This window comes from Manis javanica, chromosome X (assembly GCF_040802235.1).
Source record: "Manis javanica isolate MJ-LG chromosome X, MJ_LKY, whole genome shotgun sequence".
NCBI lineage: Eukaryota > Metazoa > Chordata > Mammalia > Pholidota > Manidae > Manis > Manis javanica.
This window is the reverse complement of record NC_133174.1, coordinates 137950748-137962873: the sequence shown is the minus strand read 5'-3', so window position 1 is coordinate 137962873 and position 12126 is coordinate 137950748. Positions and strand designations below refer to the sequence as shown.

The 12126-nt window shown below is 37.8% G+C and overlaps 1 protein-coding gene across 5 annotated transcripts in view; it reads left to right on the top strand.

The window, feature by feature from the left end:
* The window catches only part of CD99L2 (CD99 molecule like 2), a 98024-nt gene that overhangs the window by 41924 nt on the left and 43974 nt on the right, over window positions 1-12126 (top strand). For all 5 annotated transcript variants that reach the window (XM_037000490.2, XM_037000499.2, XM_037000480.2 and 2 more), the window contains one exon: window positions 6197-6259. In XM_037000490.2, the coding sequence (XP_036856385.1) occupies window positions 6197-6259 (63 nt within the window). The remainder of the gene's footprint in view (window positions 1-6196; window positions 6260-12126) is intronic.

Below are 12126 nucleotides of genomic sequence, written 5' to 3'. Positions count from 1 at the left end.
TGTGTAGCATGTTTTCATATGCTTATTTGCTATCTGTGTATCCTCTTGAGGGGTCTTTTAGATCCTTGGCTCATTTTTCCTACCTTGGTCATTGGTTGTTTATAATTTTAGAAACATTCTAATAAGGTATGTTACCAACATGACAGGGTAGATAGCCAGTCTGACTCACATGGTTCATATCTTTTTCTTTTTTTCCCCTCAGCATTATCAATATATAATAGACATATAACACTGTAAACCTAAGGTGTACAATGTGATGATATGATACATGTAGATATTATGGAATAATTACCACAATAAGGTTAGTTAACAACTCCATCACCTCACATAATTACCATTTTTTGTGTGTGGTGAGAATATTTAAGATCTGCCTTCTTAGTAATTTCCAAGTATGTAATACAGTATTGTTAATTATAATCAATATAATGAACATTAGATCCCCAGAACTTATTCATCTTATAACTGGAGGTTTATACCCTTTGACTAGCATTTCCCCATTTCTCCCAAACCCTAGCCCATGACAACTACCATCTGCTGTTTCTATGAGTTCAGCTTTTTTAGATTCCACATGTAAGTTTGTACAGTATTTGTCTTTCTCTGACTTATTTCACTTAGTATAATACCTTCAAGGTTTATCCATGTTGTGGAAGACGGGATTCCCTTCTTTTTATGGCAGAGTGATGCTCCATTTTGTGCGTGTATCAATTACATTTTCTTTATCCATTTATCCATCAGTGTACATTTAGGTACTTTCCATGTCTTGCTTCTGTGACCGATGCTGCAGTGAACATGGAGGTGCAGAGATCTCTTTGAGATAGTAATTTCATTTCCTTTGGATACTTACCCAGAAATGGGATTGCTGGATCATATGGTAGTTCTATTTTTAATTTCTTGAGGACCCTCCATGTTTTCCATAGTGTCTGTACCAATTTACTTTTCCGCTAACAGTGCACAAGGATTAGGGAATCCTCTACGTCCTTGCCAACACTTAATGTCTTTTTAATACAAGCCATTCTAACACGTGTGAGATGATATCATGTTGTGATTTTGGTTTGCATTTCCCTGATGATTGGTGATTTGAGTATCTTCTCATGTACCTGTTAGCCATTGGTGTATTTTTACAAAGTGTCTTTTCAGGTCCACATGAGAGGCCTGAATCCTAGGTCTGCAGGGGTGAGTGGGTACTAGGGACCACTGGGGTGTGGCTTGTTTTTTAATCAGCTTGTTTTCTTATTAAGTTACAAGTATTCTTTGTATGTTTTAGATAATGGTCCTTTGTCAGATGTATCTTCTATAAATATTTTCTCCCAGTCTGTAGCTTCTTTTCCTTCTTTTGGCAGTGTCTTTTGCACAGCAGAAATTTAAGTATAATGAAATCCAGTTGATCAACTTCTCTTTCATGGATGGTGCTTTTGGCTTTAGATCTAGCAAGTCATTACCAAACCAAAGTCATCTAGATTTTCTCCAATGTTACTTCTAGGAGCTTTATCATTTTTTATTTGTTTTGTGGTCCATTTTGAGTTAATGTTTATGAAGGATATGAAGTCTGTGTCTAGATTCATTTTTTTTGCATGTGGTTGTCCAGTTCCCGCATTGTTTGTTGAAAAGACTATTTTCTCCATTGTATTGCTTTTGCTTCTGTCAAAGACCAGTTGACTATGTGGGGCTATTTTGGGGTCTCTCTTCTGTACCATTGATCTGTTTGTCTCTATTTTTGCTATCATGCTGTCTTGATTACCGTAACTTTATAGTGACTCTTGAGGTTGGGTAATGTCAGTCTTTCAACTTTGTTCTTTTCCTTCAGTATTGTATTGGCTATTCTGGGTCTTTTTCCTTTTCAAATGAACTATAGAATCAGTTTGTCAATATCCACAAAACAACTTGCTGACATTTTGATTGCATTTAATCTGTAAATCAAGTTGGGAAGAACTGATACATTGACAATATTGAGTCTTCCTAACCATGGACATGGAATATTTCTCCATTGATTTAGTTCTCCTTTAATTTCCTTTTATCAGTTTTAGTTTTCTTCATATAGATCTTATGCGTATTTTGTTAGATTTATACCTGGTATTTTGGGAGGGGAGTTGCTAATGTAAATGGTGTTGTTTTAATTTCAAATTAGGAGATATAGGAGAGATATTGCTTTTTATATTAACCGTGTATCCTGCAACCTTGCTATAGTCACGTATTCCACAAATTTTTTTTGTAAATTAATTTGAATTATCTACATAGACCATCGTGTTCTCTGTGAATAAAGACAGTTCTTTTTCTTCCTTCCCAGTCAGCATACCTTTTTTTATCGTTATTTGCAATAGCTAAACTTTCCAGTATAATGTTGAAAACAGTGATGATAGGGGACATCATTGCCTTGTTCCTGATCTTAGAAGGGAAAGTTTAGTTTCCCGCCATTAAGAGTAAAATTGGCTATAGGTTTTTTGTAGATATTTTTTATTAAGTTGAGAAAGTTCCCTTCTACTCCTGGTTTACTGAGAGCATCCCATTCTTTTAAACAGCTACAGAACATATTGTGTTGAAGAGCCATATTTCATTTAACCTTTCTTTGATGAACACTTGGTCTGTTTCCATTTCTTTTTGCTATTGTAAACAGTACTGCTGTGAACATTCTTGTATATACCTCTTTGGGCATGTATACACACATTTTTCTATTAACGGGTACCTAGAATTACAATTGCTGAGTTGAAAGAGATGCATACTTAAATTATTTCAATGTTTTAAATGTCGAACCTATGGGAAATTTACAAGTATAGTATAAGGAACTTTCTTTTTTCTCCTAAGTCACTTGAGTGTAAGTTGCCTACCTGATGCCCCATCACCTCCCCCATTATACTTTAGAGTGCATTTCCTACAAACAAGGACATCCTTGTATATCTTCTCAGTGTAACTATCTGAATTAGGAAAATTAACATTGATACATTACTACCACCTAATCCTCAGACCCCATTCAAGTTTCACCAGTTGTCTCCATACTAACACAAGGAATTTCTATTTACTATTAACCTAGATTTTAGTTTTATATTTGCTCTGCTGTGTATCTCCAAATATTTTTTTCTGAGTCATTTCAGAATCAGTTGTAAATATGCCCATTACCTCTTGATAGATCAGTGTGCATTTCCTAAAAACAAAGACATCCTTGATGACCACAGTACATCTGTCAAGATCAGGAAATTGCTAGTGGTCCAGTATTAACATCTGGTTGACAGACTTCATTCACGTTTCACTGGTTATCCCAGTAATGGCCTTTATAGGTTCAGGATCCAATCCAGGATAACCTGTTGGATTCACCTGTCACAATTTCTCTGATCTCAGGGATTGTAGTCTTTCCGTGTTTATTGTTCAGTTCTGAACGCTGTTGTCTCTTATTTTGTCTGTTTTGTGGGTGTTGATGATAGGAGAGCTACTCTTATATCAGTTACTCCATCATAGCAAGAAGCACAAGTCTACTTTAGAATTTTAGAAGCTAGGTTATTAAGTATTATGACTTTTATTTTCTTGGTGTATTAAATGCTTCATTCCTATAAAATAATTGCTTTTTTTTCCTATTTAGAGGTTTGGGTCTTGAATTTTATCTTGTCATAGTAATATTGGCACATCTATTCCCTTCCTATTGGCATTTACTTGACATATGTATTTCTCTATTCTCATATTCTTTTTTTTCTATTTTGTTCTAGGTATATATGTTGTCAACAGCATAGAGAGATCTTTTTATCCCATTTATCTTTTGATACATTTGCCCTATTTGATGGTCATTTTTTACTGATATGATTGTACATGTTCTTATATTAAAGTTCTGTTTTCTATTTAACATGTTCCTTGTTTCTTTTCTCCCCACTTGGTGACTTTTGTTGGATTGGTTTTCAGTTGGTGTCGACCCTTCATTTTTTTCTTGAATGAGTGAGAGGTTATATATGCTATATATCTTTTTTTAGAGGTTACCCTTAGGTTTTTTTTGTTATACGAGATGAATTTTTAAAAATAAACTTTATTTTTTTAGAACAGCTTCATATTTACAGTACAAAGCTAATAAGAGAGCTCCCCTGTGCTCCACACCCAGTTTCCTCTATTAACATTTTGTATTAGTATGGTACACTTGTCACAATTATTGAACCAATAGTGATATGCTATTATTAACTAAAAAGTCCATACACTATTCATATTTCCTTAGTTTTTACTGGTCTAGGGTCCAATTGAGAGTACCACATGACTTTCCATCATTTTATCTCCTTAGGCTGTTTAGACTGTGCCAATTTCTCAGACTTTTTTTTTTCTTCTAATGACCTTGACAGTTTTGAGGAGTCCTGGTCAGGTATGTTGTAGGGTGCCCCTCAATTCTGATGTTTTTCTCATGATTAGACTGGAGTTACGGATTTTTGAGAGGAAGACCACACAGGTGAAGTGCCATTCTCATCACATCATACCAAGGGTCATATGATCAACATGACTCATCACTGTTGATTTTAACCTTGATCCCCTTACTGAATGCGAAATTGTCTGGTTTCTCCACTGTAAAGTTACTCTCCCCCATCCCACCTTCTTGGGAGAAAGTCAGTACTTAAGGAGTGGGGAATTAATCACCTTTTTGGGGGAGAAAGATCTATGTAATTAAATTCTCCTCCTTTTATGTATTTGCTCAATTATTTATATCAGCGTGGACTCATGGATATTCGGGTTATAATCCAGTATTACTGTTTAGTTACTTAGGTTGTTCCAGCTTTAGCCTTGGGAACTCTTTCAGTTGGTCCTGTGCCCCTTTGACCTATACGCATCAATATCAGTATTTTTTAAAGTACTTCCTGGCACTGTCAGATGCTCCAAGCTCATCTTACATATTTCCTGCCCCAATCCTAGAATCAACTAACTGTTTCTCCAAGGAACTCTGGTTCCTTTTATTGGAGAATGGTATTTAAAAACCAAGATATAGGTGATAGGTGTGCTCATTGCTACTGGGGTTTTGTTGCTTTTAGGCCCTCTCAGCTGACAGCAAGGGAATATTAATGTCTGCATATTAACCCATATATCTATACATGTCTATAAATATTTCTATATGTAACCAAGTGTATATATATTAAGCTAAACATGATTCAAACTGATGTTTCCTGCTCTAATCTGTTATCATGTGAGTCATTCTAGCTTTCTCTTATCTGTAACCTCCCTCTCCAACAGTGAGAAACCTGGCTTCTAAGTCCACCATCCATTTACTTATTTGTTCAATTCCAGTATACATGCATGGTGGTTTGCTTGAGAATTGATAATGTGTATACCCTATGGGAAACTACACAGTCATCTAGAAGGAATGATAGCTGTCAAGTTCAATAGTAAGCTGGTTGGGCAGATGGGTACACTTCTGAGGAATAAGATCTCATGAAAAGCTTTTCCCCAGAGCCTTCTCAGTTATGTGTAATCAGATCTACTAGCATAGGTGTGGGGTCAGGGGGGAAGGTACCCTGGATTGACAAAATGCAGAGCAGCCTTTGTGAGACACGGGGTAGGATGAAAGAACTTGGCCCATTATCATTAGCACCCTGGGCTCTGATATTCCTTGTTGCAAATGTTATATTATGGAGAAGGTTTTTTTGTAAGATTGTACTTTGTGTTCCATGTAGCTGAGCCTTCAACTTTCTAATGGACTGAAAGCTATTTTTTCTTTAATTGAAGTATCATTGATATACAATCTTATGATGGTTTCAAATACACAATACAGTGCTTCAATGTTCACCCATATTATCAAGCCCTCACCTCCTCTGGTGCGGTCACTGTCCATCAATGTAGTAAGATGTTACAGAATTATGAACTGTATTCTCCATGCTCTACTACCATCCCCATGACCAACTTATACTATGACTGTGAATTATTGTGCCCCTTAATCTCCTTCTTCCCCCCCTCCCTAACACCTCCCCTTTGGTAACCACTAGACCTTTCTCTGTGTCTATAGGTCTACTGCTATTTTGTTTCTTCTGTTTTAGAAAGGTGGTTTAAAAAAATTTTTTTAATTTTGATAGTCTTCCACAAACAACTTATCCCTATCAACTCATATCTTTAGGTGGCTTCAACTATTTTCCTTTTGTGGTGTTACCTTCATGACATTGTCTAAAGGAAAATGACCATTACGGGAGAGCATATCAGTATTGTTTCATACAAAGATAGTTAAATTTAAAGATCACTTTTTTATTTTTAGGATCCGGGGACTTTGATGAATTCAGTCTGGAGGATGCATTGAAAGAAACTTCCTCAGTAAAGCGTAAGTAGTAAATCAAATTAACTCTTAAAAACAAACAATGATAATTAATATGCGCCACCCATTCAGAATACACACTCAAGGAAAACACTGCATGGCCTGTGTTTCATCAGATAAAATATGACTATCCTAACTTGTGTTATTTAAAAGAAAATATGAATACTTAAAATCCTTTGTTTCCTTTTTGGAGAATACCAAACAATGTATAATAACCTTTACAGCAAATGCCCCTACTGGTGTGACATGCCATCTGTGGCCTTTGAGGACTGTCTTTTCCGGCTCAGATAAAAGCACTTTGAATTGAATAAGGGATTTGTTTCTCCTTTTAGAATTTTTTTTTACAACGACTTTTCTTAAAATGGTGTCTACATATATTCTCTCAAATTCTAAGCTTTATCATCAGTTTCTCTTTAAAATTTTTGAATCATTCTTTTTAAAACCATCCTTTTAAAAAATGTGTGAATGCCTAGAAAGTAAAGCTGAGATTTCCCTTGATCTCTCCCCATTCTACTAACAGCCACTCCCATCTCAAGAGGGAATGCAGATCCCAATTAGTTTTCTAGGCTGTTATATACATCTATACACACAGATTAGTGTTTTGTTTTACATAACATATAGGGCTTTTCATTTAGTTGTGTATTGTTTCACAACCTTTTAAAAAAATGTATGTATCAAAGATCTGAGTAAATATATCTATCTGTATTAGTTTCCTAGGGCTGCCATAACAAAGTATCACAAACTGAGTTGCTTAAAAATCACAGAAATTTATTCTCTCTTGGTTTTGGAGGCCAGAAGTCCACAGTTAAGGTGTCTGCAGGACCACGCTCCCTCGGAAGGCTCTAGAGGAGAATGTTCTCTCACCCAGACTAGCCTCTGGTGGCTTCTGATGTTCCTTGGCTTGTAGCTGCATCATTCCAGTCTCTGCCTCCATGTTCACGGGGTCTTCTCCTTTATGTTTGTGTCTTCTGTCTCTTATAAGGACACTTGGATTTAGAACCCACCTGGATAACCTTGAATGATCTCAAGTTCCTTAACTTAATATATCTGTAAAGACCCTTTTCCAAATAAGGCCATGTCCACGGGTTCTAGGGTTAAAGACTCAATTATATATTTTTGGGGCTACCACTCAACCTACAACATTATGTATGTATATATATTTGCATATTGCTATCTCAGACACAAACCTGCACTTCATGGAGCTGGCATTCTAGTGGTGTGGCTTTGACCATGGGCAGTGATGTCATTTGTTTACTAGCAGACATGATATGCTTTGTCTCTGTTTTGTGCAATTACAACTAAGACTTTAGTGAACATTCTCATCCATATCCTTTGTGCTCAAGTACAGTGAGACTACCAGGCCAAACAGTATACATACTTTATATTTTAATGGTTCTGCCAAATCATTTCCAAAATGAACATACCGTTATATATTCCTACCAATACTGTGAGAAAAAAAAAAGTACCTTTTTCCCAGGCCTGTACCATCACCTTATTTTACCAAAAACATTTTACCAATATGATGGACAAAATATCATTGCTTATTATGCATTTCTCTGATTATAGTAAGATGGGGTTTCATATATATATTGGCCATTTTCATTTTCTTCAGATCCTTTCCCCATTTTTCTGCTAGGTTCTTTTTTTTTTTTTTAAATAGGCTTTTGGGATCTCTCTATATATTCTGGATTGAGAAAGGCAGGGACTCTGGAGCCAGACTTCCTGTGTCTGAACCCTGCTTTTGCCACTTATTAACTGTCACCTTCGATGAGTCACCTGATTTCTCTGTACCTCAATTTGTTTACCTGTTGTGTGAGGTTAAGAATAAGCCCTACCTCCTGGGATTATTGTAAAGATTAGATGAGATGGCCTGTGTTGAAGCTCTCAGCACAGGACTTGGTACAAGTATTGTTCTTTGATTTGATTGGTAAGACTGGATGTGGTTGGGTCTCTGGTGTAAGAGTCAAGCACACATGAGGAATGTGCACCTACTGAAATTGAGGAATGTGCGCCTACAGACTCAACATAATTCCTGTCAAAGTCCCAGCTAGAATTTTTGAGGAAATGGACAAGCTAATCCTAAAACTCATATGGAAGTAGACCCAGAATAGCCAAAACAATCTTGAAAATGAAGAAACAGTTGAGGATTCACACTTCCCAATTTTGGAACTTACCACAAACCTGCCATAATCAAAGATAGTGTAGTACTAGCATAAAGATAGACAAAGAGTCAATGGGATAAAATTGAGTCTAGAAGTAAACTGTTACATCTATGGCCAGTTTACTTTTGGCATAGGTGCCAAGACCATTCAATGGGGAAAGAATAGTCTCTTTAATAAATGGTGCTAGGACAACTGGCTATGTAAAAGAACGAAGTCGGACCCATGCCTCACACCTTATACAAAAAAAGGAAATCAAAATGAATCATATACCTAAAAGTATGAATCTCTTAGAAATTCATTTCTGTGTATGGTGTGAGGTCAGGGCTTATGGTATTCTGAAGCGTCTTTCCTGAGCATGCACACAGTCCTGAACATGCAAGTGGCCTTTTAGAGTCCCAGGAACATAAATATAATTAATTTATTAGCAGTGATAGTTTTAATGAAATCGTTTAACATCTCCAGAAACAAACACGACCAAAAAAACGAAACAAACATGACAGATACGCACCCCCCCCACCCCTCTCCATTAGTAAATTTGGTAATTTCCTGATGGGGGGACTTTTTTTTTTTATTAAGGTATCATTGATATACATCTCATGAAGGTTTTGCATGAGCAACGTGGTGGTTTCAACATTCACCCATATTATCAAGTTCCCCCCACACCCCACTGCAATCACTGTCCATCAGTGTAGTAAGATGCTATAGTCATTACTTCTCCGTTCTATTCTGCCTTCCCCATGACCTACGTATATATTATGTGTGCTAATTATAATGTCTGATGGGGGGATTTTTTAATATTTACATCCTTTTCTCGGTCCTGCACCTGCCCATCTGATCTTCCTCATCAGCACCCATCAGTCAGTGTGTCTGGGACCCAAAGGACCACCAGCACATGATGTCTTTGGTTGAATGGCATGCTTTAAGACCATATCACTGTGCCATCCTTGTTTTCTATCTTAGCTTCTGTTTAATGCTACTGAGGTTTCCCAGGGTAGACCTGACTGTCTCCCCTTGGCTCAGTTATTTTTCTGGTGGAAAATCATCTCTTTGTACATTGTATGTTCTCTGTTTAATGAATCCTTGAACACCAAGGTCAGGGTATTGTAAATGACCTTCATTCATCCATTCAACAATGTCTGAGTGCCTGCTTGCTGCCAGGCATGATTCCAAGTGCTGGCCATTACCATCTGGATTAGGGCAGTGCCCTCATGGAGCTATTTTGTCTGCAAGGACACAGTACATAGAATAATTTGTTTATTAGTACTCTGGAGCAAATACAACAGGGTGATGGGATAGGCAAGGCCCAAGGAGGTGGTAAGGGGTGGCTACTTCAAGGTGATGGAGGCCTCTCTGAGGAAAGGTGACATGAAAGGAGCAGAGAAAGAGTCTTTGAGGCCAAGGATCAGGTGTAAGAGCCCTGAGGCAGCAAAGAACTGGGCTGGCTTTGGGGCCTGGAAGGTGGTGGCCTGTGTGGCCAGAGTGTGAAATGTTGGAGAAAAGACAGAAGTTGGCAGGGGCTGGACCACATAGGGTCTTATAGGGCATGGTGACCACTTTATTCTAAGCAAAAGAAAAGCTCCTGGAGTATTGCTCTTTTTTAATTATTGAGATACAATTCACATAGCATATACTTCACCCATTTAAAACATACAATTCAGTGGTTTTTAATTGTATTTCCATGGTTGTGTAACCATCACTACAGTTTTGAAACGTTTCCTTCATTTCCAAAAGAAACCCTGTACACTACTTATCACCCCGATTCTTCCCCTCCCCTAGCCCCTGGCACCCACTGATACCCTTTCTGTCTCTGGATCTCCCTATTCTTGTCATTTCCTGTAAATGGACTTACAGAATAAGTGGACTTTGGCTTCTTTCACTTTCACGGTTTATCTGTGTTGCTTTCCGAATTCTGCTCCTCCGCTTCATCCTTCCTCCACTCTCCCGTTTGGTCTGTCTCTCCTGCTCTTTCCATCCCTTTTCTCCTCCCCATCCCTCCCTCCATGTCTCCTTTTTTCTCTGTGTAATCATCTCACAGGGGAACCCACTTCTGCTTTTGCCTAATTAAGCTGCTTTCAAGCATCCCCATTTCCTCAGAATGCCATGGTGCCATCGTTAAGGCGCGCCTGGACGAACCTGACCGGTTTTGTTCAGTGCTGTAACCAATACTGTAAAGAATCGCCCCTGGTAGCATTTGCTGAGATTGTGAGCATCTTCACAGAAACAGGTTTTTTCAGAGCTTGCTGCTTTGATGAAGCAGACGTACTATTCTAATTCCTTGATAAGCAGCTAGACTTTCTTCATCTCAGTTATGGGTGATAATCCCATTTAAAGGCTCACTGCAAGAAAATGTGTAGTTAATAGTATCTTAAAAAGTGCACAAATCCAAGCTCATGTCCTACATCCCGACAGGCTCAGGCTCTGACAGAGCAGCTGGTTCCACAGGCATGCAAAGAACACCCTCTGTTGAAATGGTACCTGTAGGTCTTGAGAGAAAACAGACTTCTCTGGAAACTGTGCATAGCAAGGCAGAACTCCACAAACCTAGTGATCAAGACTGTGGTACTGCCATAAGGATAGACGTGTACATCAGTCGGACAGAATTAAGATTCCACAAATAAGCCTTTACATCTATGGTCAGTTGCTTTTCTTTTTAAGCTGGAAAAACAAATATTTTTACATAAGAGCTGTTTGAGTGATACATGTTTTAAGCTTTTATATAAGTGGCAATTGCTTTTCTTAAAATTGCCCAAATAATGGTTTCAGTAATGTACTTTCTCTTTCCTACCTATACACATCACCATAACATAGACATAAATATCCTCCTTGGGACAGGTAAGCTATACTTCATTTTATAGGTAAAGAGTCAAACAAATTATAAAATCATCTGTGGACCGACAATGAGCTAGGTTCAAAGAACACAGAATGGCAGGAGGTTATCACATGTGGTTCTGGCCAGGCAGACATCTGCAGTGATGGGCTCCTCACACAGAGGTATGCACTTGTGTGGCCAGAGCCTTTCCAAGGAGTAAGGAAACGTGATCATTTGAAGGGAAAGACTTTGTTTTCACTAAAATGGAGTTGCAGAATGCACGTGCAGTCGTGCTGATAGTCTCCTTTTCCACTCATTCCTCTTTGTAAAAAAAAAATTAAGTAAATACCATAGCATAAAATTGGCCATTTTTAAAATTTTGCTATTATTAATGTACAATTACATGAGCAACATTATGGTTACTAGACTCCCCCTATTATCTAGTCCCCACCACATATCCCATTACAGTCACTGTCCATCAGCATAGTAAGATAAAATGAGCCATTTTAAAGCGATCAATTCAGTAGCATTTCAAGACATGCACCATATTGTGGCACCATCATCTCTATCCACTTCCAAAACCTGCATCCTAGTCACCTTCTTTTCCTTTTTCCCCCAAAGCTTTGTACATTTTGACTAACACCTCCCTCATTTCCTTTTTCTCCTAGCTCCTGGTAACCACCATTCTACTCTGAGTCTATGAATTTGACTATTTTAAGTTCATCATACAAGTGAGGTGATGCACTCTACGTCTGCTTATTTCAGTTGGCCTGATGTCTCACAGACCCATCCATGTTGTCCCAAATGGCAGGATTGCCTTCTCTCTTAAGGCTGAATAATATTCTGTTGTATGTATATACCAAATTTTCATGATTCATTCACCCATAAATGGACACTTGGGT